This window comes from Vombatus ursinus, unplaced genomic scaffold, assembly GCF_900497805.2.
Source record: "Vombatus ursinus unplaced genomic scaffold, bare-nosed wombat genome assembly UNPS02008685.1, whole genome shotgun sequence".
Taxonomy (NCBI): domain Eukaryota; kingdom Metazoa; phylum Chordata; class Mammalia; order Diprotodontia; family Vombatidae; genus Vombatus; species Vombatus ursinus.
Genome location: NW_020948463.1, coordinates 496266 through 523726, shown reverse-complemented (window position 1 = coordinate 523726; position 27461 = coordinate 496266). Strand labels below are relative to the sequence as shown.

General features: G+C 37.2%; 1 protein-coding gene across 4 annotated transcripts in view; it reads right to left on the bottom strand.

The window, feature by feature from the left end:
• Window positions 1–22779, bottom strand: part of LOC114034244 (chromodomain-helicase-DNA-binding protein 1-like) — a 118395-nt gene extending 95616 nt beyond the window's left edge. For 2 of the 4 annotated variants that reach the window (XM_027849843.1, XM_027849842.1), the window contains exons 1-2: window positions 22484–22778; window positions 20064–20243 (exon numbers count right to left, since the gene is read on the bottom strand). In XM_027849843.1, the coding sequence (XP_027705644.1) occupies window positions 20064–20116 (53 nt within the window). In that variant the 5' untranslated portion in view covers window positions 20117–20243; window positions 22484–22778. Of the gene's footprint in view, window positions 1–20063; window positions 20244–22483 lie in introns of all 4 variants that reach the window. The other 2 variants (XM_027849840.1, XM_027849844.1) reach the window with 2 other exon arrangements.
• Between the last annotated feature and the right edge of the window lie 4682 nt (window positions 22780–27461).

Genomic DNA, 27461 nt, shown 5'->3' with positions numbered 1-27461 from the left:
TGCAGAGGGAAGTGTGCATGCAAGAATGTGTGTCTATATATGCATGTGTGTGCATGTATGTATAGGTACATACATACGTGCTTTCATATGTACTTATCTCCCTGACTAGAATGTAAGACTTCTTTCTGAGGAGGAATTGTTTCATTCTTTGTATCCATCACTACTACTAACACAGTGCCTGGTATACATAGTAGGAACTTACTTGTTGATATACTTGTTAAATAGTGCTTGCCCTCCTCTAGATACTCCTAGCTTATCAATGTAATTCTGAACACAATCTATTCTAGATGTGATCTGACCTTGGCAGAATACACAAGTAAAACCCACTTATTCCTGAAAGCTACTCTTCTCTTAAAACAGCCAAAGCTCACTTATATTTTGTGGCTAAACTATCACAAAGTGGATTCTTATTAAGCTCACAGTTCACTAAAATCCCTAGATCTTTTGTTTTTTTCTTTCATACAGACTGTTATCTAAGCATGCTTCCTCTATCTTGGTTGTGTAAAGCCCATTTCTTTGAACTCAAATATAAGATTTTACATCTATCCCTATGAAATTTCATCTAATTAGAGTCAGTTCAATCTCTTAGTTTTTCAGATCTTTTTGGTTCTAAACCAGTACATTAGCCATCCCTCTTAGCTTTGTGTCATTTACAAATCCATAATAAAAATATTAAACAGCATAGGTCCAAGCAAAAATCTATGGGACACTCCACTAGCTACTGACTTTTTACAATCAAACTATCAATCACTACTCTTTGGGTCTGATCAAACTATTCCAAATTGAACCACTATCATCTACTCTACAATTCTCCATTTTTTCCTATATAAATAGTATGAAAATCTTTTATCAAATGCTTTGTAAAATCCAAGTAAACTGTACTTATAGCAATCCACTTACCCTCTCAGTTTAGAAAATTCTAAAGTAAACTAAGTATCTAAAATCATTCAACCAGACAATATTGAACGTTTGCTAAGATAGGCTCACTCTCTTGGATCAAAAATTCCCTGAAAGTTAGTATGGTACAGTGGAAAAAGTGATGGAGAATATAAGGAGACCTTGCTCTGAATCCCACTTTTGACATTTATTAGCTACGTGCACATAGGCAACTGCCACTATCAGAGCCTCAGTGTGCTAACCTGAAAAATGGGGGAAGGGGAGAATAATACTTGCAATTACTTGCATCACATATTATAAGGAAAGCATCCTGCAAATCTTTAGTGCTTTAGCACTAAATGTCGTTACGGAGGCAGGGACAACGAAGGCTGCATTGTTACATACCATTTCTAACAACATGACCTACAGTTTCCCAATGCAAAGTAAATTAGAAGGAAAGATAGGAGCTACTACAGATAAGCACAATGACATTAAGGAAAGAGAAAGAAAGACTAAGAAGCCAGACACAAGAATTCAAAAAGTGCTAACAGCTTAACGTTATTTAATGCAGGCCTCATAACTGTTAAGGACTGTTACGGGGCTCCTTAAACTTGTCTTTTGAGTTGCCACATTTTCCAAAAACACGAACCTTTAATGTGTCAAGGACAAAGTACTGCCCCTTCCCCTCCTTACATAATTTATTGTTTGCATCCCAAACTGGACTCCCCGTGTGTCCTTGGGAGTTGACAGGAGCCAGACAGTCTGAGGTAGGCTTGTGCAGCTGGGACCCATATAGATAAGCAGACCATTCTATCTTCATAGTTTAGTGGTTTTCAAGGGAAACAAATGCAGCTTGCTCCTCCCATTCGGAGGGGTTTTGTCCTTTTCCCACCTTTACTCCTCCCATGCCATGACCCTCCTCCTTCCTTTGTCCTGCTGTTATAAAAATATAAACTTCTGTATAGATTATGAACTCTTTGGGTTCCACATGCATGTTCATTTCTCTTGTAATAAATCTAGTTTTCACATAGTTTTGTGAAGTTGTGATTGCCTATTAATATTACACAGCTATAGTTTTAAACACCTGAGATCCTGAAGACATCATTATATCACTGCATAGCACAACTGCTGATCATCATAACGATAATCTTGAATCATTTTGAAAAAAAGTTTAATCATGTTTAGAGTGTTTTTAAAAGTCAGGAAAGGGCATAATATAATTTGGAAGAATTTTTATCAAAAATAACTTTTGAGAAGTCTTGTTGCTGGAATGAAGTCACTCATAAAATGAAAGAAGATAACAGAATGAATAAGAAAGCAGAATCCAAAAATGTTTATAAAAAACTTATTGGAAACAAAATGATTCGCACAAAGTTAAAATAAGAGGCTGGAAAACAATCTATTATCCTGCAGCTGAAATAAAAAAGTCAGGGGTACTGATCATGATTTAAACAAGGCAACAGCAAAATTAGACCTGAACAGAAGAGATAAAAATGAAAAGTACACTCTTCTAAAAGGTACCATAAAATAACCTTACATCAATATGAAATGTATGCATTCTCAATGGATGAGGGAAAGGGAAGTATGTGAAAGAAAATTAGGAAGTGAAAATAAAATAAAATTGAACTAAAAAACAAAAAAATTAAATAACAACACTATAAAATTTTCCTTAAGATATCTACCTCCCCCCCCCAACTTAATTCTATTCTTCTGTAGCTGTATTTACTTCTACATAAAGAATTAGACATGGTTGTACAGGATATTTGCCAAACTTTGAAAATAAAACTCTATTTCAAAGTTTAGACTTGAAATAGAATAAATGGCAATATATAATGACTTTCAAGTTGAGATTCAAATTACAAATGACTCAAAACTCTTAAGAGTATATAATGGTACTTTTTTTTCACTCAGCACATGATTTAGACCTATAAGCCTAAATCCTAGAGTCACTAAGTATATCCTTTTCCAGCTCCTCTTTCCTTCTATCACTTTTCTAGTTTTCTCTGTATTCTTTTTTTTCATTTGAGTGGGCAAAGGGGGTTGTTCCTCCTGTGTTATCTAACTGCATTCCATTTAAAAAAGAGTTTAAACTAAAAGCATTTCAAGATACTAAAATGTATGGCTTTTTTTTAACTTAATCTGTTTTCCAATAGCAAAAAACATAAAGACTTTATACAGGCTTCTCAACTGTGCTGAACGAAGGCCTTTACATCAATAATTAAGTTAAATGGTGTGGAGATGGAGGAATAAATGTTTTTCCTCATTTATTTTCTAACAGAGTAAAAATACAACTTATTAAGGAGTAGATTTCTTTTTCCTTTTTGCTACCAAACTTGTCAATTATTTCCATTAAATATGCCAGTAACCTAAAAGTTCAAAATACTGTTAATGGTCTTATATTTCCATAGTTTTTTTTAAATATCATTTTCCGGCCCTCCCCTCTTTTTTAAAATATCATTTCCTCCCCTCTTTTTTAAATAGGCAGTTCTCATACTATTAACAGATCATTTTTTTAAAAAGCTGAAATAATGTTTCTATAAAATATTTCTACAAAACCAAAGACTTAAAATCAATATCCTTAAGAATCAACTAGCCAATCTTCTTATTTTACAGATGAGGACCCTGAGTCCCAAAGTCATACAATTAATTAAGAAAAGAGTGAGGACATGTACCTAAGCTCTTCATATTTCAAGTGGAGGGCTCTAACTGGCCCCATGATTTCCACAGAACCAAAGTTATAACTGAGTTTTATCTTCTTAACATTGATGTGTGATACCCAACAGAAATGACCACAAATATGACAATCAACTATTAAATCAAATACAAATAATGAATCTGTAAGGTCATAAAAAACTTTCTATATGTCTATTACACACGTTAGAAATTATTAGACAGGGCAATATAGTAAGCAAACAGAGTATTATTTAATATGAAACAGTTGTCAGTGTTTTTCACCAGCAGCAGCCTATTTAGTTAGAGCTCTCCTTATTAGACACATTACCTCTTATTTTAATGCTTTTTGAAATTTCATATTAATTTTGACCTTTGCTCTCACTATTCAGAAATGAATAGGAGGAAAGTGGTCTGCATTTCATTTGGGAAACTGCGAAGTGTTTGAAGCTGCTCCCTGTCAACAAAGCCCATCTTTTTAATATTAATATTCTCTCACTGATGTTATATCAAATATATAGCAAATCATAGAATATAATCTTAGAAGAATCAAAACTGTTAGTTACCCAAAGTGTAATGAATGTATAATGGGTATAAATAGGCTGCAATATACTACTACTAATAATTTATGTACAAAAACTGGCATAAAAAGTATTATCAAGGACATGTATGACAGGAAAAAGCAGGTGGACTGAGTCACATATCAACAGTTACAGATAAAGAATGTAAAGTTCAAGTTTTACACTGATATCCACAAAACAGCAGAAGACTAAAAAGAAGTACTCCAAAGGCACAGGAATAAATACACTATGGAGAAGTTACAAAAGGACGTGAACAAGAACTATGCTATATACAAGAACTATAAGGATAAGAGGACATAGATGGATTGCAGTCTTTATCGGTGACAAGAGCAGGCACACAAATTAAACCACATTAAAAGCATTATAATGTACTTCAAAAAGGATTATCTTCTTTGTAAATCCTAACTTACTACCTGAAATGAGAAGGTGAAGGAACATTTTGATCAGTATCATGTAATTCAGAAGGTTTTGTCTGAAAAGACTGATAAAGCATGTTTGATGAAACTTTGGAGAACTCTTGGGGCCATCTTATGGGCTTTTTTTTTTTTTTTTTACAAAACTAAACTTTTCTTGGTGTGGTGGTAGAGGCATTTCTGGTAGTAGACAGAGCCACTAAATAACAAGTTATTGATCTTTCTGACTCATCTGCATTTGGGACCATTACCTTAAAATGATAATAGACCATATGTTCCTCCATGCAATGCCTACTATATAAACCAATGGTGTAAAGGCAAAGCTTCCTCAGTATAAATGGATATATAGCAATCTCTGCAACTTAAGGACCGCTTTTTGTTTTTTAAATGCTTATTCTAAAGTATCCTTTTAATAGCATTTATTCATGCTATGATTCATGAATCATTCATTCAATGATTAAATGTATTCTAAATGGCAGGTGCTATACAGGTTACAAAGATGATTATGGGATCATACAACCACAGATTTTAATTGAGAAGGGACTAAGAGGCCATTTAGTTCAAGTTCTTCATTTTATAGATGAGGAAACTGAGGCCAACGTTAGGTGATTTTCCCAAGGTCACAAAGGTAGTAAAGTGATAGGCCCATGATTTGTACACTGCTCACCTGACCGCAAATATAACGCTCCACATTCTTGCTCTCAAGAAACTTAGAATATAGGAGAGAAAAGACAGATACAATTATAATAAAAGGGTTCAAATAAGGGTGAAATTCCTTAGCCAGGCATTCAAGGGTCTCCATAACTTAGTGTCTACCCTCTTTATTTGTACTATTCATCTGTACTTTTGTTCGCACCATTCCCTGTACTTCTTCCTGCCCCACATCTGTTTAATTACTTATCCTCAAAATCCAGTTTAAATGTCTTCTTCATAAAACTTTCCATGGAATTTCCCATCAAAAACTACCTTTTCTTTGACCATACGTAACACTTTGTACCTGTTAGTCTCCTGTCATAATGCATCCTGCATTGTAGTAATTGCATTGATTATATAAGCGTCATTCTCCTTCACCATCATTCCATGACAAAGACCATGTCTTAGCTATCTTTCTCTCCAACATCTAGTACAATGCTTTGTACACAGTAGAACACACAGCATGGTCAGAGGTAGGCTGAAAACACATGACTCCCTGATTTTATGGGCTGCTCTCTATTATACCATGCTTTTTTTTAACTATATTACAAAACAGTGAAAAGTATGAGTCCCAACTAAATCATATCTTCCTCTAAGAATTCATAGGTGAAACTGTCAAGGAAAACAAAAGGGAGAAAATACAAACCAATCTATCAATATTTCCACAATGATCTATTTTCCTCATCAAGGACAATGGAGCCACCACATTTTAAACATCTCGATCCCCAGTATTTTATTTATAAGGAAGGTGACAGCAAAATCAAAAGTCAGTCAGAAAAAGCAGCTGAGACAGATACAATACAAATAAGAAAATCTGTGCTGGAGGAGCATAAGCACTGAGGGGGATCATTTTACAAAATCTCTTAGAAAGGAGAGGATACAAAGGGAATGGGGGGAAACGACTAATGGTTCTCTGATGATCAAAAACTAACAACCTCTATGCTTATTTCCTTAATTTTAAGAGTCTTTTGAAGAACGTTCTACACATGTAACAAAAGCATCCTTGATGAAAATAAGAAGGCAACAGTCAAGCTTTCACAAACTATTTTTTCATATGTCAGATGACAGCTTTACAATCACACAACTGACTACAAGATCCCACTGTTTAGTGTTAGATAGAAAAATTGCCTTTGATTTAGCATTAAAAAAAATCTTCAAGGCTCACCTCCAATAAGAAGTCTCTCATGCTTATGTTAAAAATGTAGAGGATTCCTTAATAAAAATAACCAAAGAGATAACTTTATTCAACCACTCTCTAATTGTCAAGCAAGACACATAATGGAGATTTATGTTCACCAAAGGTGTTCACCACTATCATAGAAGATTTCCTGGAGGGGGCGCAACAAGAAGAGGGATTCCTTATTGATGTATCATAGGTTCCTTCAAATGCTGTTTCTGGATGAAAATGCACTGAATGAATCAAGAACCAGAACATTATAAGGCTTCTTCAATGAAATCCATTACATAAAAGAGACTGGATTAACAAACCTACAGGAAAACTAAATGGTTAGAAAGTTTCCTAATGTGCAGACCATAATAATGAGTCTTGGAAGGTCAGTCCACTGAATTAGTACACAAGCATATTACATATATACCTATAACACTGTAGATGGACAATAAGTTGGGCTCAGAACTACTGAACAACAGAGAACAAAATGGATTGCGTCTAGGAAACTGGACAGTGTCTAAATGATCTCAAGCTTGTCCTTCAAAACCACACCCACACCACCCACACCCTCACATACACCCTCACACACACACCCCCACACACTTTTTAAGAACACTAATGTTTTTCTACTGAGAAGTCTGAGAATTTCAAAATACCATATAATTATAAAACAATTAAGGTTATGGATGACCTTAATGTAAGGCAATGTAAGGACACATGGTGGGAATAAGTAGGCTATACCATATTTCCAATATTGACCTATGAATTAAAATATCATGCAGGAAATGTATGCTTGGAAAGGTGAACTGTAATACAGTAAAAGATAAAGGGGTCCTGTGGAATGTTTCATTTTACATGAAATTTTTTTTGGAAGGAAGAAACAGGAGGAAAAGAGAAAAGGAGAGAGAGAAGTAGGGGAAAGAGGGAAGAAAGGTAGACAGACAGAAGAAGGAGAAGGGGAAAGAGGGAGGGATTGTAAAAGACAGGAAGGGAATAATAAAAGCAGCTTTGGAAAGGATGGAAGGAAGGACAGGTAGACTTCCAGAGTCCTAAGTAGATCCTCTATGGAGCAACTGGAAAGCATGGACAGGAATCTCACAGGATGAAATGATATGAATGTGTTGTGATCTGTACCAATGAAAGAAATAACCAGGATAAGGAGAACATGGATCCATTCGAGTAAGGTGATTTTAGATATTAATGGGAGTTTACATATTCTCTCAACTCAGTTCTTCATTCAATCGAGACTAAGGTCACAACTACCCAGAATTTAAAAAAATTATTTGAGACATAATTATTGTATGTCTGAGATAGAAGAGAGCTAAGCAGTCATTGTTAGTGAAGTTCACAGGAAAAAGGGTTTTTTCAATAATTCTTGTGCTGTCATCTCATTCCTAGACATTTCCTGAAGCCAATGCTGCTCAACCAAGACTATGTTTCTCTTGTAACCTGACCATACTACTAACACCCTCAAGGTGTCTTTCAGGTAGTAACCAAAGGAAACTTCAACAAGAAGCTTAATTTTTAGGTAACTAGTGTTTCATGATTCCCCAACATGTAAAAAATTACTTTTTAATGGCATTTAACTGAATAAAAATGGAATAATCATCCATTATGTGCCTTCTAATCGGTTTTCTGGCCCTTCTTTGAAAACAAAGCAAATTCCTGGCTTTCCCTAAACAGTGGATGCAGAAGATGATCTAAGACTGAGGCCAAAAGACTCCTAAGCAACATAGGCATCAAATGGATTTGTTTTGAGAGACTGGTGGTTTCTTTTAGGAACTGGAAGAAACAGGAAAGGATGAAAGCTCAATGCTAGTCATCTGCAAGAAATTCTACTCCCTCACCCTCTGAATTAAAAGTATTTTCCATCGTTTCTGAACTGCATCCATCTCTGCCTTCAAAACTTTGCTAAATTATCATCAGCTCTACAATTCCTTTTTCAACTACTTCACATTTCAGTAATCTGACAAACTATCTTTTGTTTTCACACATTAACTAAATGCATGTATAGACAAACACATTCTAAAATATGCATTTGTTTTTACGTTCATGTATCTATCCATATTAGATTGTCAATCTTTTAACTTTGTAACTTACTACTATGTCTAACAATAACAACGGGTGCTGAATATTGTATAGGCTCCAAACGAACAGTTATTTACAAAGCTACATTAGAATGTTTCTATGTATTCTACCTGTTTTCCCAAGGTAGATGTTATCCTTTACTGTAGTTGTGATTTTTAATAAGCTAAGTTCTGCCTTTACTCCCCATTTCTCTAACACCAAGAAATGTTTTCTCTCTGATGTAGAGGGCACTAGATATAGGCCAGCAATGTAACTCAAAGCATAACATAACAATCTAAGTAGGATATAAGCACCTGACCCACTATTTAACTTTGGGTAAAAGGGAACACCAATTTGACAAACATTTATTAAGCTCCAACTATGAATGAGGCACTGTGCCAAGTACTTCAAGTAAATCTGTTTTCCAGTTACAAAATATGAAAAATACCTCTCAACTAGATCAAATCCACTTACATGACATATAGTGAATTATAAGCTTCTTGACAGCAGAGCAATTTTATTATCTTTTTATCTCGCTCAGTGCTTAGAGCACACAATGTTTTGCTCATAATTGGGCCTAACAAGTTTTAAATAAATAGAAAAAAATCAATTACTTGCTAAAATGAAATACTATAATAACGATCACTCCTATTAGCTAAAAGTGAATGTGTTCTTGTACATGATACCAAAAAAAAAAGTGACTGCTCTCAGAGTGAAATACTAAAAATTATTTTAGGTCAGATAGGACTCAAATAACAGGATCACAGATCAAGAACTAGAAGAGACTTTACAGGTCATCTAGTCATCATTTTACAGATGTAGGAACTGAGGATTAGAGAGGTAAAGTCACCTGCTCAAGACTCAAGCAGAGGTGGAGTCAGGATGGTGGAGTGAGAGAGAGTATTTTTGCCCAGTTACCCAACATTCTTTCTCAACAACCTAAAAAACATGCCATACCAAATTCTGATTGGGAAAGCCAAGAAAAAGTCGCAATGAGTCATTTTTCCAGCCCAGGGCAGCTTAGGAAGAGACGTCTTCAGATATTGGGTTGGGAGCTGGCCAGGAACATAGAACAGTAGAGGCAATGGAAGCAGTCTTAGGGGTAGCAGTGAGAAGCAATCAAGTGCCCTGGAAAGGTAAGGGGCCTGTGACTAACTACCAGGGCTGGAATCACCAAGGCAGACAGAGATACCAGGGGACCCCTGAGTGAGCACTGGGAACAGGAACAAGTGTCATCTGGAGCCCATTATCCAGTTCCAGTGCACAAAGCAGAGCTTAAGGCTGTAAGCAAGAAAATTCCCTAGCTGAGTGCAGAGCAAGGAACAAATTCCAAAAATTTAGCTCTGTGGCTCTGAGCATGAGAACAGAGGAGGGGCTGAGTTTTAACCTTTAGCCCTGCACATAAGTCTGCAGTGGAATAACCAGGGCAAAAAATCAACATCAAAGAGGAGTCAAGCAGTTTAGTTCCTCTGAACTTGGAGAACCTCCTAATGGGCTAACAGTAACTGAGTTTAGCAGCAGTCTATGGAAACTCAACTATACATAATCAAATATACTCAAACCTAGGTCAAGAAGTTGCAAGTTCATACCAGGTGGGCAGTGAACAAGCCTCTCCCCAGATCACACCATTCTGGAAGCAGTAAAAACTTTCATGCCCAAGACTGAGCTATGACAACAGCAGAAGGTCATAAAAAGACAGAAGCTCCGGCCAGATAACCTCTGCCAAAAGTGAGCAAGGCCCAACACTAATATAAAGTCCAAAGTCAAGAAATAGGATGGAAGAATGAGCAAACAAATAAAGAGCCTAACCATAAAGGGCTATTACAGTAACAGAGACGCTCAAGCCAAATACACAAGACAAATGACATAAAAAGACTTACAAGCAAAACCTCAAAGAAAAATAAAAATTGGATATAAACCTAACAAAACTTCTTACATGAGACGTGGCACAGTGGATAGAGCACTGGCCCTGGAGTCAGAAGGACCTGAGTTCAAATTCGGTCTCAGACACATAACACTCACTAGCTGTGTGACTCTGGGCAAGTCACTTAACCCCAACTGCCTCATCAAAAAAAAAAAAAAAAAAAAAAAAAAAAAAAAAAAAAAAAAAAAAAAAAAAAAAAAATCCGAAAAACCAAATAAGAGCAGTAGAAAAAATGGGAAAAGAAAAGAGAGCTATCCAAAGAAGAATTAAAGAGATGAAAAAAAAAAAGGAAGCGTTTATATAATGGAGAATAAAGTGGGAGGGAGACAACATTTGAACACTGGTTTCATCTGAACTGGCTCAAGGAGGGAAGAATGCACACACACAGTTGGGTACCAAAATTCATACCCAACAGGAAAGAATGAGGGAAAGAGGTTAAGAGAAAGGGGGTGAGGATAAGAGGGAGGGTAGATTAAGGGAGACAGTGGTCAGAAATGGTCTTGAAGAGGGGACAGGGTAAAATAATACATAATTAGCAATCAAAACTGTGAATGTGAATGGGATGAATTCATCCATAAAATGCAAGATAGTAGAATGGATTAGAAACCAGAATAAATGTACTTTACAAGAAACACACTTGAAACATTAAGATACAGAGGTAAAATAAGGGAGGGAAGCAGAATCCATTACACTTCAGCTGAAGTGAAAAAAAAAGGCAAGAGTAGCAATCGTGATCTCAGACAAAGCAAAGGTAAAAAAAGACCTAGTGAAAAGAAATAATCAGGGAAACTGTTTTTGTTAAAAGGCACTAGAAATAATAAATTAATATCAATACAGAACATACATGCACTAAATGTCATAGGATCCAAATTCTAGAAGGAAAAGTTAAATGAATTACAGGAGGAAATAGTAAAACTACACTAGTGGGGAACTTCAATTTAACCTTCTCAGACCTAGATAAATCTAACAATAAAATAAACAAGAAAGGCATTAAGAAGCTATGCATAGCATTTTCACAAAATTGATCTTTACTGGAGCATAAAAACCTCACAAATGCAGGGGAAAAAATAGAAATATTAAATGCATTTTTTCTGATCATAATGCAATGAAAATTATATCCAAAAAAAGATCTTTGAAGTATAGAGTATACAGTAAATGAGAATCAGTATTCACATTCAGGTAGGTACTTTGACTCTAAAACTAGAGCTTTCCTCTGGACTATGTGTTTAGTAGTATCCTCCTTAGTAGGATCTCTTATTTTTAGAATCTGGTGAATTTATCCATCAGGAAGATTAGTTACTAGTGCTACATAACCAACTATATCCTCGGGATTCACAAAAGGTTTAATTTTGGGTTAAGTACTATATACATAATTTGGGAAGGAAATGAGGTAAAGCACATACATAAAAGAGGGATGATTTTTTTAAGCTCCATTAAAATTTTTACCCAAAATTGTATGCCTTTTCGAGATAACTGAAAAATCAACACTGGAAAACAGTACTTTTGGTGCTTCCCAGAACTTTAAAAAAAGTAGTTCATTTACAAATGCCACCTACTTAAATGAAGACTTTCTTAGCCCCTCAAAATGCCTTATGTATATGTTGTATATAGTTACATGTACATGTTGTCTTCCTCAATAGAATGTAAGCTTCTTGAGGGCATTTGTCTTTTTTTTCCTTGATGCCAACAATGACACATATATAGTAGCTACTCAAATGCTTAGCAAGTTGATCAATTTTGTGTAGGGAGAGATACAAAGAGTGTCAAAATTCAGTAAGTATTGTGCCACTAAAATACTAAGTACCAAGGAAATGAGTATTAAATATTTCTTGCTTCACGTTTCAATGGTCCCCAGAAAGCAGATAGAAATATTTGCTACCACACTAGGAGATGTCAAATTGACAGACTGCATGATTCTCTTAATGCTTAACTGCAAGCTATGAATGAACGAATGAATGAATGAAAAAGCATTTAATAAGCACTTGCTACATGCAAAACACTGGGGATACAATTGGAAATGCAAGATAGTCCCTGCTCTCAAGGAGCTATATTCTAATATATACCATAACCATGTTGTAAAGACTATTTACAAATGGATACAATTTTTAAGGTAATGTGAAATGTCTATAAATAAAAATAACATTTAGTATCAAACCTATGCCTTATCTGACAGTGTATCTATGTATGAAGCACTATTAAACTGATACAAAAAAAAACCGTTCACAAGATACAAGCTGAAACAAGTTACTGACTCACTGTAGAGTGTTAGCAAAGTCACCAATATCCTTTCTGCAGTATAAGAATTACCTCAGAAGGCCAAAATGATCAAAATTAATAAAAATGAAGCTTCCACAGTAATTTCAAAAAGGAATGCTCCTGATCTGCTAAACAAACTTTCTACTGAATAGTAAATTATGCATTCACACAATTCTTCTAGAATAAAGAATACACTAGTCATTCAAAAACCAAATAGGTATTGAATTTTCTGCTTCTTTTCTCTAGTCTATACCTGCAATGAAACCACTATAGGGAGGTTAAAAATGGGAAAATCCCTAACCAAGTTTGAAAAGTCTGGTTGCAAGTAATAAGCAAATAAATACAGCTGGCAACTGCTGTTATGAAATGGTACTGGTGAAGGAAACGTCTTCAGGAGTATCTTCTTCAGTTACACATACAACCTTGTGTTGGGCTGAAACAGTTGCAGGTGCATCCTGACACACATTTCCCAGAAGATATATTTCAATATAGTAAGCAACCACAGCACTAAGAAAGTGACCCATTTTATTACCTACTTTCTCTTCATCACTCCCCTCCTACTGGTCAATCGGTTTGCCCTTCCATGCAGAAAAACTAAGAAGAAATCTAATCATATATTGTGTCTACCAAATTTTCAAAGAATGATTCTTTTTTCAATTACTGGATTTTAAAAGTGCAAATACTGTCACAGATGCAGAGAATTAATTATTCTCTATTACTATTTGACATCTTAAGATAACAAGCTACTTTTCAAAAATATTTGAAATGTCTTCTCAATTTCTTAGTTAGATGTAATCTTGTCTAGGGCCCTGTACCACCAGAAAAGGCATAGAATTGATAGAGATGGAGGTGTTAGAAGATATTAATGTTAGAGATATATAAGGAAAATGAAAGCATCTCACATAAATGGACAGAACTGAAGCAAAACAGTAACAGAACTTGCTTCTAGAATATATAGTGTAAAAAAAAAGCAATTTTCTAGCTTCAGATTAGAGGTGCGTATATTATTCTAATATATATTATACATAATTGTATATTATATAATACATATAATTTATAATATAACACAGATAAGATAGAAACACCCATATATGTGTGTACGTGTGCACATGTGTATCTAAAGTAGTAGTTCTTAACCTGGGGTCTGTGGTCCAATTTGGATAGAAAAACATATATCTTTATTTTCACTAATCTCAAACTGAAATTTAGTATTTACCTTACTTACGAATACAGGCAACAAATATTATCCTAAGAATGGGTTCAAAAGTTCTACCAGAATGCCAACGGGGTCTATGACACAAAAATGTTAAAGAATCCTTGCCCTAGGAGAACTCAGAAGAAAGAATTTCAGAAGCATGTGAACCTAGTCAGTTAGAAAGCTTTTTACTTTTTGTTCCTTTTGCCTCAGACTATTTCCACAACAATAAAACATGTAAATAAGCCAAGGAAAAAGGACAGAGGTAAAAGATAAGAATATTAGTACTTTGTGCTCTGATTTAAAACCAAACAAGTAGTAAACAAAAAAAATACTCTCAATATAATCAATATTATTATTCAAATTGTAGTTTGTTGAGTCCCTCTTATAAAAAGTGCTTGTTCAACATATAGGGATCTATTACCATCTTTCTCATATAAAAATGTAATGAAACTCAAATAAATTCTGTACTGAGATACAACAATACCTTCTTTTAAGAAAGAGGATGCATTCTGTGATCATGCTTCATTATACTTGGGTAGAAATATCATGGGTAGAAGGAATATATTCCCTACCTCCACATACCACTTAAGAATAAGTAAGATAGAGATTAGTATGAGAAGGATGAAAAGTGAAGTAAAGAAAATCACGAAAGTAAAGCCTGCAACAATGAAAAGAACAACAATTAAAACAACTGAAACTGAATGCTGTGATATTACAATGAACAAGGTGGACCTCAAAGGCAGCTTAACAAACAGGACAGAGTGATGGACTTGAAACCAGGAAGAACTAAGTTCAAACCCAGCCTCAGATACAGTGTAACTGGCCACATCACTTAGCTGCTTCAGTTTCTTAGTTCCTACAGTGGGGATAATAATAGCACCAACTTCCAGGATTGTTATGAGGATAAAATGAGATAATTTTGTAAAGCAATTTGCAAAACTTAATTAAAACACTATATAAATGCTAACTATTATTATTATTGTTATTGTTACTAGAAGAGAGATGAGAAGGGACCTTCCCCTGTACCTTAGTTTTAGAGGTGGGATACTATGAATATGAAACACTACACAGAATGTCAGACTCTAGATGTGTGGATGTGTGTTTGTTTTGCTGAACTGTCTCTCCCCCCCACCCCCTTTTTTAAGTCTTTGTTATAAGAGATGGCTCTTGGGAGGAAGAAAGGAATACACAGAGAAATTTAGGTGACGTCAAAACAAAAGACGTGAATAAAAATTTACTGGAGAAAAAAAGCTGCCTGGGGCACTGATAGATTAAATGACTTTCTTAACATCACACAACCAGTATGGGTCAAGGAAGGACTTGAAATGAGGTCTTACTGGCTCCAAAACAGATCCTCCATCCACTTGACTACACCATGCTACCTCTTAAAACAAAACAAAACAAAAAAAAAACGGGAGAGTAAAATTACTGGCTGAAATAAAATTTTTAGAAAGCGTGTGAATTTAATTTATCTATTATGTCAGATATTCATTAATACAGAAATAATCAAAAACTGTATTGGATACAAGCAGGACAGTAGTTGTGATAGTTAAAGACAAGATCACAAGTGTTCAAGCAAAAATACTTCACAGCCACCTATCATTCCAGACTTATTTCCTATTATTCTCTTTCAGACATGCTACCAGACACCTGAACTGTACTACTACCTGTTTCCATACTTGACATTCCACATTCCTAACTTTGCAGTTGTACAAGTTGCCCTCCATATCTGAAAGGCACTCTATTTTGTCCCTCATCTCTACCTCTGAGGATCTTTATTTTGCTTCAATGCTCAGTTCAGATGCTATTTACTCCATGAAGACTTTTTTTGAATATCAGTTGTTAATGTTCCACCCCTATTCAAATTATCTTGTATCTTCTAAGCTATATAAAGGTTCCTTAAAGGAACAGACTATTTCATTTTTTGTTTTTATATCCTCCCAAATTAGCATAGGACTTGAGGTGTTCAATAAATGTTTATTGAATAGAATGGCAATCTTAAACTAAGAAATCACTACTCAATGGATTGGTGATCATATGAATGTGGGTCTACACTACCATCAATATAGTATGTCTTCTCATTCCGTGTTATCCTTCCACAGATATTCTACAGAAGATAAACCTAATATGTCAGAGGGTTTTCTCTGGATTGTTCTACAATTTGTGTGTACCAGTGGAGCACTCTGGCTGTCCATCTGTTATCCCTTGCTCTTTACACATGACTGGCCCACCCTCCTTTTCCAATCATACATTTCCTTTACAACAGAGGTGTCAAACATACTGGGCCTGCAACACTCCCAGTGTGGCCTTAACCAGATTAAAATGAAATTGTTAAATATTTAACAAAATAAATAAAAATACAATAGAACATAATATTAATATATTATTTTCTCAATACAGGTTTAGTAGTACCTATTTCTGAGTTTGACACCACTACTTTATATCATCTCTTCTGCTTATGTCATCCAGGCAAATATGCTACAGATTACTTTCACCATTCATGCATCTCTCCATTATTCTATGTATTTACTACACTTTCGATTCTTTGAAGACTTGTGGTGTTCTAAGATTCACATCTATTGGGAGGAGAATATTTCTATTAAAAATAATCTTCAGAAATCAAAATTTAGATTACTCTGAAATTTGTTTTAAAATGGACAGGGGCTAATACTTGATTTTCAAAAACAAATTTATTTCAAGAAAAAAAATCTTCCAAAAGGTAAAGGAGAAGAAGAAATGCAAAGGACAAGCAATCCATTTTTTGTTTTAAAGAAGCTTGAAAAAATTATATATATTCCTAGGTAGTAATCTCTGAACAAACAAGAATTTAAAAACAGTTGTGAGAATTTTGATGTTAATGTTTCCAAATTTGTTTTAAAATATTTCAGAAATCATTTTTTACATTTATAAATAATTAGATGTTACAACCTATTTGGATTAGATTACAAAGTATTAGTTAGGACTATTTAACTTCCATTTTTAAGTAGCAATAATCTGACTCCAAAGTAAAAACATAAAAATACTAAACAAAAACATGAATTTAGAGATCATTTCATCCCACAAATTTTTTAGATTAGTAAACTAAGACTCAGAAATGTCAAGTGGCTTATTCAAGCTAGCATATAACAAAACTGGAACTAGAATCCAGTTATCCTAACTCCTAGTTTATTGTCCTTAGTGCAACATGCTTTCTCACATAAATGATGGGGGAGGGGAGAATGTGGTTTTTGTCATTGGCTACATGGCACAGAATAGATTTACATCACATTTTTGTTTCCTGCCCTCTAGTTTTTAAGACATCTTTCTGACTGCCCACTATTTCCCTGATTCTCAACTTTCCTGTTTTTCCACCACAAGTACACATTAGGTAAGGATATTATCAATTATTTTTCTATCTTATATCAAATAATAAATGAGTTTCATTTGCTGCAACTGATTTTTAAAACTCCTATGACAAAATCAACTGAAATATAATTTTAACCTATAAATGAACCTGAAGGAGGTATGATTGTTTGACTAAAGTTCCTTCTTTTTTTCCCCCAATTTTCATTAATGATATACTAGAAGCCTAGTGTCAGGCTGTAGAGATATATTGTTTGAGGACCATCCTATTTAAGTTCAGAAGACTTGGCATCAGCTTGGCAGCATAATGATAAATTTGGGGGCCTTAGCAATTCTCCAAGTCCATCTCCTGAGTTACAGAGAGATCTTAGTTCCGTGTCAGTGGAGGCAGTACCCACAGCAATGAAATTACAGGTCCTTGAAGCACACAAGGTAAAATGTAAAAGCAGAGAGAAGGACATGGAGGATTTTAAAATTATCACCTTTCACCTAAGTCACAGGAAACTGGTAAAATATATTTCACTTGCACTCTGACAAGATACGAATAATAGCTTTATCTGGAACTATGGCAAAATACAACAACAACAACAAAACAAAGCCACTCCATAGGCTGCCAAATGTGTGAAGGACTTTTAAAATGTACGTATATATGTATGTATATACACATACACACATATATTAAATATAAATAGGGTATGATAGATAATTGCTTAAAAAAAGAAAAACTGTTTTCCTCCATGCCTACATAAAAACCTACACATTTTATTTGCAAAGATATGTACCAATTTATCATCTTCAGCTTAGATACACACATGAAAAAAATTCATAAGCAGTGCACTAACTCATTCCTCAAATGAAAACCTCAGGCTTCTAGAAAATGGGAAAGCCACAACACTTCAGCAATAAAAGTTTGAATCACAAAATATCAGATGAAAACATAGATATTGCATTCTCTTTTCTTTTACTGGTTACATTATTTTTAATAAAAATATTATCAGAGTCAAAAAAGTCCTACACTAATCACTTTTATCAATGGTTTCACAAAACGAGGGCAGATTTACTCTCTACGTTCAATTCAACATTTATATATAAAAACAAAATGGAAAAACTTTGTGCTAATACAAGGATGAATACAAGATGAAATAAGAATACAAGGATGAAATTATGAGAATATAAGAATGAATTAAGACAGTTAAGATTTATTAAGATATATATAGAAATAATGACACAAGACATTTAGGGGGGAAAAAGTCATGAATTTTGATAAAAAGTTCACTTTCAACAGCAAAGATAGGCGAGACTATTAAGAAAGTTGCATCTCAGCTGGGCTTAAAAGGACAATTTAAAGATTTTAATAGAGATGCTATATAGAATACAAGTCACATATGAAAGACAGCTGGACAGAAAGTAAAAAGGCACTGAGATGAGAGTAAGCAGGATGAGAAATGGAAATAATGAGTGATCCAGTTTGGCTCAAATGAAGGACTAATGTAAAGATAAAGAATATGTGTAAAACAGTGTATATGAGGTAAGACAAGGTTGAAAATGTAGTAGGAGACAGACTGTGGAGAAGCCTTTGTGTCTATATATATATTTTTTTTGGGGGGGGGGGGTCTAGGCTTGTGATTTCACATAGTCAATTGTAAATTTTAAAAGACAGTAGGAGTTACACAGTGGAAGGACAGAAATGTCGTGTTTTTTTTATGTTTTAGTTTGTTTTGTTTTTGGTTTAGGTTATTGATTTCATATGAATGGAGAACTTCAGAACAGAAAACTGCAGATCAACTGTTCAGAAACTGAAAGTCTTAAGAGCACGGCCTGGGGCACTCAGAGGTTAAATGACTTGCCCAGGGTAACTAGGAAACTAGGCCTTCCAGACAAAGGCTGGCCCCCTCTACAAGACTTCAAGCTTCCACTCAAGTATCAAAATATGAAATTTAAATTTTATTTGGTAGACAATTAGAGTCCACTGAGAGCTTTTAAAGAAATAGACACCATAAATGCTGACTAAAATGATCCAAAAACGAATTAGGAAGGGCCAAAAATGAAGGATGGATTAAAGAGACAAACTGTAGGCAAAAAAAGTTAGGAAAACTATTAATCTATGCAAAAGAAATTTCTCAAAAGAAATGAGAACTAGAAACAAGGTGGTTTCAGATGATAAAGGATATTTTAGTGTTACGACTGGCAGAATTTGGTAAATGGCTGGATTAAGTAGGAATTAAGAAATGATGAAAGATGGGTCTGAAGTTTCAAGCCTGAGCTACAGTAAAGATACTGGAGTTATCTATAGAAAAGTTATGAGGAAGACAGGTTTGTAGGTGGGGAGATGGGGCAAGAGGAAAATGAAGGATTAGTGAATTAGTTATAGAGATGCTGAATTTAAGGTGCCAGCGGAAATGTCCAGCAGGCACCTGGAATTGTGGAACTGAAGTTCTACAAAAGAACTAGGGATGAACACAGATTTGGAAGTTATCTACGTTGAGGTGATTAATGAAATCATAGGAATGGATGCAATCACCAAAGAAGGCAGCAACTCAGTCGAAACTATCACAAAACTTTCTCTTCACTACACTGACAAATTCTGAGTCATCAAAACAAATGTTAGAGAATTTAGAGAATTTTATTCTTTGATCCAAGTTTTTCCTCCGTGTAAAGAATAGGACAAAACTCAAAATTCGTATAATGCTTCTGTAGCTACTCAAATACAGGGAAGTGACAGAATTACTTAAATAGCCCAAAGAAACCAAAAGTTCAAAAGCAGCTCCTATAAGGAATTAAATTGTTGATATTGTCCTTTGCAAAGAAGTTTGGCAAATACAGTATTTTCTACAGTATTCTCAGAGCAAATACAGTATTTTAAAAAAGTTCTTACCTGGATTCTCCACTACTGTTTCTAACACTTTCTTCATCACTGTGTCCATTCATTGTAAATATTCAGAAGTTTAAAATAAAATATAAATCTTCCCAGTTTACAAGCTGGATTGCTTACTTCAGACTGTTCCTTGCTTCCTTCCAAATGGTCACAAGTTATTTTGGACTCTTTTCAAATTACCTAAAGAATCATAATTTTTTAAAAATTAGACTTAAAATTTTTATAGAAATCACACAAATTAGGCACTTAAAAACTATTTTGGATGTGCCTAGATATATGATAACCAGATTGTTTTAAAAAGATAGAAAAAGTGTTTCAAATATGACTGGCATGTCTGGTATTGCGCAATAGTTCATTAATAAACTGATACTCATTGACAAAATATAGTATTGCTATGTAATATCTGTGTCTGAAATGCTGAAAAAATTTGTGGATTGATAAATTTTTAGTAGCAATCTAAAACCAATTCACAAAAATTAGTCCAACTGTAAAGATTAATAAAGCAAAAAACGCTTTACATAATAAAACATTTCATGACTAAAACGAAGTCCAAAAGCCTAGCTGTACGGTAGACAAGGGGCTGGCCTTGGAGCCTAAAGATATGGATTCAAGACTTGATGATCTGAAGGGGCAAGTCCCTTAACCTCTTCCCTAAGCAACTTTTTCAGAATAACCAACTTTCAGTGAGTGGAGAGTACTGTACTTCCAAACTCTTAAGTTCAGTTTATGAAATCTCAGATCCAGACCAAAAAACATAAAAATAAAGGCAACCATTCCATATACTAAAAAAAACAAAACGGTGAGAAAAGTAGAACTGCAGTGTGTATACTGAAAAAGGGAAAAAAAATGAATCCGAGGGAATATACTTTAAATTCTTATTTTGTCCAAATTTAAAAGGATACTGATTCCAAGACACTAATTTTAGATTTCCAGTATGGAGGTTAAGACACCACAATAGCTCCACCTCTTTTTAGACAAGATCCCAGCACAAAACAGAAGAGTCACCTACAAGCCATCAATGAATAAACAAAGGAGATCTCTGGCAGGGAAGCGAAAGGAAGAAGCCGGGGCGGAGACAGCAGATCCTTCCTCAGTCAAAAAGTAACAAGACAGCCTGCTGAGAGTAGAAATGCTGTGTGTAGCTCAGCATAGAGAAAATTCATGTCAAAGATTGTTTCTTTTCACCAAAACAGAAAGAAAAATATTAGCTCAATGAAAACTGAGAATCCCAGGAAGAGACAGGGACTAACTCCGTAAGGTCCTGGGTCCTTCTATGCAAGGACTGTTCCCTAAGGGTCATTCCTACCATCAACATTTTTCCTCATGTGAAATAAAGGGTGTCCCAAAAGTCTTAGTTAAGTTTAAAAGCTGAAAACTGCACTAAAACTTTCGAGACATCCTGTATTAATTCTCCTTCTACCCTAAATCCCACATGCCAGAGTTTACTCCTTGATTTAAATCCTCTTCGTAACTCTTACTTTACAAACTCCACTTACCTCTCTAACTTTTCTTGTTCATTCCTCCTGCCGCTCATCATAGTCCTCTACTCTGCCAGACCCTTCAGCCTCATTCACTCTCACATCCTCTCCCTTTTCTCAGAAGTCCTCTTCTCAAGACAGAGTCCTTCTGTCAAGGACCTCCCCCTACAGAAGCTCCCAGCGCACATCACCATCCCCGGCCTTTCACTGGCTTCATCCGACATTCTTCTCCCTTAGGCTCTTCCATAACAGCTCCACCCTCGAAATTTACAAAAAGGGGTCGTGCCCCCCTCGCCCCCTGGCCCTTCCTCACCCTGTCGTCCAGCAGCCTCCTCCTCCCTCCAGCGCTGCTGCCCTGCACCCCCCCGAGATCCGCTCCTTTCCCGCCTCAAACTTCCCCGAGGTGCCCCCTTTTCCTGCACCACTTCCAGCCGCGTCCCTGAGCGCCCCCTCCCGCACTCGGGGCCCCGCCCGCCGTCGTCCCCCCCCCAGCTCCCCACGTGCTGGATGCTGCGGTGCTGGCAGCCAGAAAGTGCTGGCTCCTCTCTCCACTTTCTCCCTCACTCTTTCAGAGGCACCGCACCGGGGAGGCCTAAGCGATGGCGACTCCGCAAGAGAAGGGGAAACATTCCCCGCACGCCCTCCCCGCACACAGACGCGCACACACACACATACACACACTTCCCTATCCCACGCGCCGCCTCCCGGTAACCCCCCTCTCCGGCTCCGGCCCGATCCCCTCTGCTGGGCCGCACAGCCGCGGGCCTCTGCTGGCCGCCCTGCCTGCTTTCCCTCCCCCATCCCGCCCGCCCAAGGGCCGCTGGGCCGCTGCACTCGGCCATCACGGAGAAGCCGCCTCCGGCCGGGCAGGGCCTCCCTCCCCCCGCAGCGGCGGCCTCCGCCTGCCCCCAGGCCCCGCCACGGCCGTGTCCGCTCCCTTACCTGTGGAAAGGGTGTCCCCGGCCGGCGGTGGGACTCTGCTGGTCTCCTCCCGGAGCCCGGGCCGCGCTGCGGCCGCTGTGGAGAGACTCTGGTCCCGGTCGTCCGGGTAGTGTCTGTGTATGTGCGCGCGCGCGCGCGTGTGTGTGTGTGTATGTGTGTATGTGTGTGAGTGTGCGTGTGTGTGCGCGTGTGTACGGAAAGGGAGGGAAAAAGGGGAGGAGGGCGAAGAGGGGAGGGGAAACCCGGGCCTGTGGCACGATCTGGCGATTCTTAGTTGTGGCTACAACAATCAATTCATTATTGAAACACAAACAGAGAGAAGAGAGGAGAGAGAAGTAACGAGCTGTCCGCGAGCGCGCGCGCTCCCGCTCCCGCCCCTTATCGCCTCCCGGCCGCCGCCATGACGCCAAGCTAAACCACCTCCTCCCGCTCCTCCCCCGGCTCCGCCTCGGTCCCCGCGGCACCTCCCGCGCGACGTCGGCTCCCCGCCGCCTCCTCCCTCTCCGGGAGCGGAGCGGGCTCGCGCACGTCGGGCCCCGGGGCTCGCGCGCCGTGGGGAGGGGGCGGGGTCGGCGGCGGCGCTCCGGGCGTCGCGCTCGGGGCCGCCGCGAGCCGCGGCCTTTTCTGCCCCCGCGGCCTCCGCTGTCTTGGCCTCGGCCTCGGCGGGGAGTCGAAGGCGGAAGCTCGTGCGGCGTTGGGCGGTGCGGCGCCGGTGAGCCGGCCGCGGAAGCTGTGCGGCCACGTCAGAGCGGCCGGCGTCAGCCGAGGGGCCGCGCCCCGGCCTCGCGCCCGGTCGCTCTCCGAGAAGTCGCGGCGCAGGCTGTCTGGGCCCGGGCTCGCCGCCTCGCGTCGGTCGCCTGGAAGCCGACTTGGGCAGCAGCCTGTTTGGAAGACCCGGTTTGGGGTTGCGCTCGTTTCGCGGGGCCTGATTTGGGGAGCGGGCGGGGCCGGGGCGGAGTGGAGGCCGGGGGGCGACGGCTTGTTTTCTGCTGGGGGTGGGCCCTGAAGCCCAGGCCGGGGACCCTGGCCCAGCTCGGGCTGCCCTCGAGCGCCGAGCAGTTACGGCAAAGCCACCGTAACTTACGGGACTAGATGTAACCGATGTTTAGTTTGTTTGCTTGTATTGCAACTTCAGGCCTCGGCTACAGCTTTTGTCCCCGTGTAAAACAGTAACTCTCCTCCTCTAGCTCCATCGCTTTCCCAGCTAGCTTCATGCTGCGTGCCAAGCTTAGTTTTTTTGTTTGCTTTTGTTTACCATTGAAAGGCGTTTTGTTGGTGATGGGGGGGGGTGCCTTTCTTTGTATCCCTTCTACCTAATAACGCTCATCAATGAGCGTAACAACTCAAAAGCATCTAATAGGCATTTAATAAATGCACGTTGACTTTCTGTCAAGGCATTAATTGAAATTGAAACTCATAATTGCCCACCTCCTGTCAGTGATCTTGAACCACACCAATTTCATTGCTTTTTAATTTTTCTCTTTTATCCTGACCCAGTGGATTAGTTTTATATTCTAATGTTACATTTGGTAAAGGTGGAATGAGGCAAACTATATAATATCTAATCCCCCAATAGGTTAATAACTGTCTAATTTTACATTTTGTGCTGTCTCTACTTGATTCTTCTCAAGACAAATATTTTAAATACTCTGTTAACATAGTAGGCAACTCGATTGTGGCTTCCCTCAGCATGTTAAAAGATTTCTGAAAAAAAAGTTTATTTTAAACTACCAGATCAAAGCAATTTCATAAAACATGGTATAACTGAATTTCATCAAGGTATTTGTGATAGTCTCTCATGACTTCCTGGTTGAACAGATATGTATAATACATTTAAATAGATTCAGACTTGGTTGTTTGACCAGATCCAAGTAATGATTATTAATGTTTTCAGTGTCTTCTTAACCCCTGACAATCTTCTTTACATAATTGCCAAAATGTCCTTCTAAAGTAGGAGTCAAGTCAGTGAAGCATTTTTAGAGTACTTGCTCAGTGGCTATGATACAAAGAAAATCAAAAAGACTGTATCTGACTTCAAGGAGTTCACATTCTAATATGTGAGATAGCATATAAATAACTGCACATCTCAGACGTAAAGATTATATGAAAGGTAATCTTAGAGAGAAGGCATTGTCAGCAGGAGTGATTGGGAAATGCCACCTGTCAAAGGTGAAATTTGAGTTGAATCTTGAAAGGAAGCCAGCCAAGCTAAGAGAGAGAATATACCAGAAATGGTGGATCACCATTACAAAGAGATAGAAATGAAGTGTTTCCTAGGAAGTTGGTAAATATAAACTTTTGTTAAGGGCTAATGGTTTTCAGGCACTGTTAAGAACTGGGGGTACAAAGAAAGGCAATAGGCAGTCTCTGCTCTTAGGGAACTCACAATCTAATGGGGAAAATAACATGCAAACAACTATGTACAAACAAGTTAACCAGTACAGTTTGATCATACAGTGCATAGAGGGGGATAAAGTGTAAGAACACTAGGAAGATTGGAAGCAGCCAGGTTGCCAAGGGCTTTAAATGCCTGGAATGTATTCTCCTTATCTCTGTCTTTTAGAATCCCTAGCTGCCTTCCAGGCTCAGATCAGGTGCCAGTTTCTACTACAGCCTTTCCTGATCCTTCCCCCCACCTCTCTTCAATTTATCTTGACTCATACATGTTTAAATCCCTAGGAAATGTAAGCTCCTTGAGGGAAAAATAAATTTATATGGAATGTAAGAATTTATGTAGAATTTATTTTTGCCTTTGTTTTCTCAGCACCTAGCACATTTTTTAAATTGTAGGTGCTTAATAAATGTTAATTTAATGGATGTCTCTAATGGAGTGCTCCAGGGATCTGTCCTGTACCTGTTGAATTTGTTATTTTTATCAGTGACTTGGATAAAGGTAAAGATAACATGCTTTTGTTGATAACATGAAACTGGGAAATTGGGTGGCAGAATTGAGATTCCAAAAAGTCTTGACAGATTTTTGTGAGACATCCAATCTATTAAATAAAATTTAATATTTTTTTAAAAATCCTCCATTTTGGTCCAGAAAGTCAGTTGACTCAGAATGAGGAGGAGAGATGAGACAGGAGAGTTCATGTGAAAAAGATGTGGGGTTTTTGTGATTAACTCAAATTACATTTGCCATCTAATGCATTTCCAGAAATGTAGTGTTAAGAATAAAAGGTAATTATCACTCTGTATATTGCTTTTATTAGACCAAATCTGGAGTACAGTGTCCAGTTCTCAGAGTGACTTTTATAATCTGAATGACTTTTATAAGCAGGTGGATGGGTGAACGGATTTGAAACCATTCCCTACAGGGAACAGTTGAAGATCATGAGAATGTTTAGCCTGGAAAAGAGAAGATATTAGGGGGAACGAGATCACTGTCTTCAGTTATTTAAGAGCTGCCATGTGGAAAGTGATTACATATGTTTTCCTTGGCCCCAGAGAGTAGATGTAGAATAGAACTTCTTATTAGAAGTTACAGGAATGAAACTTTTGGTTTAATGTTAGGGAGAAAAAACTTCCACTAATTTGGCTGTCCAAAAATTGGGTAAAGTATGTTAGTATAAAATTTAATTTATACTAAGGTAGTGGAAGAGGAAAAGAAACATTGGATAGAAAGACATACATGAATTAAAAATCTCCCTGCTAGCAACTTGCTGTGTGACCTTGAGCTCACCATTTTCTCCCTTAGTCCCAGTTAGGAAAAGTGAATATATCTAGTCATTTTAAAAGAGAATTTGTAAAGATTAACAAGATAATAAATTTAAGTTACATAAAAACAAGTGCAATATGGTTGCACCAAGCAAGAGATGCCTCAATTCAGATCCTTTTTTTTCCTCAGTGACTATTAATTTACATTACTGAAATATAAATTAAGTAATATAGGGTCAGAGACAACAGTTACTGTAACAAAAAAAACAGTGAAAATACTTAAATTGCAAAAACAATTGTTAATACATTGTTAATGGAAATGTTGTCTATGAAAAATAACAGTATGATGCCAACCTCTGACTGTAAATGCAGTATATCCTGAAAATGAGTTTTTGCATGGCCTTAACCTTTAGGTATGGTGAAAAAAAAAAAAAGAAATTTAGCATTCTGTATTCTTTTTGACTTGATAATTCAGCCACTTGGAAATTAAGAAGTAAATAAAGGGATTCCCAGTTGTATTTTATAAAGGTAAGATCTTTCCCAAGTCATGTCTTGTCCAATAAACTGCTCCCCATTTAAGATTGTGGTTGCCATCCTAGTACTTTAATTCCCAAGACTTGCAAAACAGGCATTCAGTCTGTCAACAAGTATTTTACTGTATGCATTTACTGTGTCCCAAGGCACTGTATGAAATGCTAGGGATTCTAGAAAGGCTAAAGCAATCTCTGCCTTAGGAATATACATTCTAAAGAGGGAAAATCACATGTAAATAACTAGGTACATGCAAGATATATACCAAGTCAGTGGGAAGATTCAAGCTTTATTTACAAATTCAAGGTAAGTAGGAAATTGGAACAATAATCTTTTGGGTTTTTTTTTTTAACAGCCTAAACATTGTTGCAAAAGTGTTTTTATCCTTAATTATCTAGACTATTGTAATCCTGTACTTCACTTTCTCTAAGTAACCCAGCTTGTTTTTATTGATTAGTTTTAATTAAAATTAAGCATACCCAAGGCAGTGGAGAAAATCTAGTGGGAACAGTTTTTTATGTTTGAATCTACAGAGGTTTGCCAGTTTTGTTGTGGGGAATGTAATCCTTTTTAGTATAAATCTAATGCAAATTATTTGATGAAGATAGGTAAATATTTTTCCTCGGAAATTTGATACAAAGGATAAAAAGATGTGGATTATATATTTTTATATTTATGTCAGAATACTGATTTCCAAAAGAATACCCATCCACGGGAAAACAACACAGGGAAATAAACACTTGAGTCCCCCTGATACCAACCTCCGGGTCCATTCCAAGGAGCATTGAAA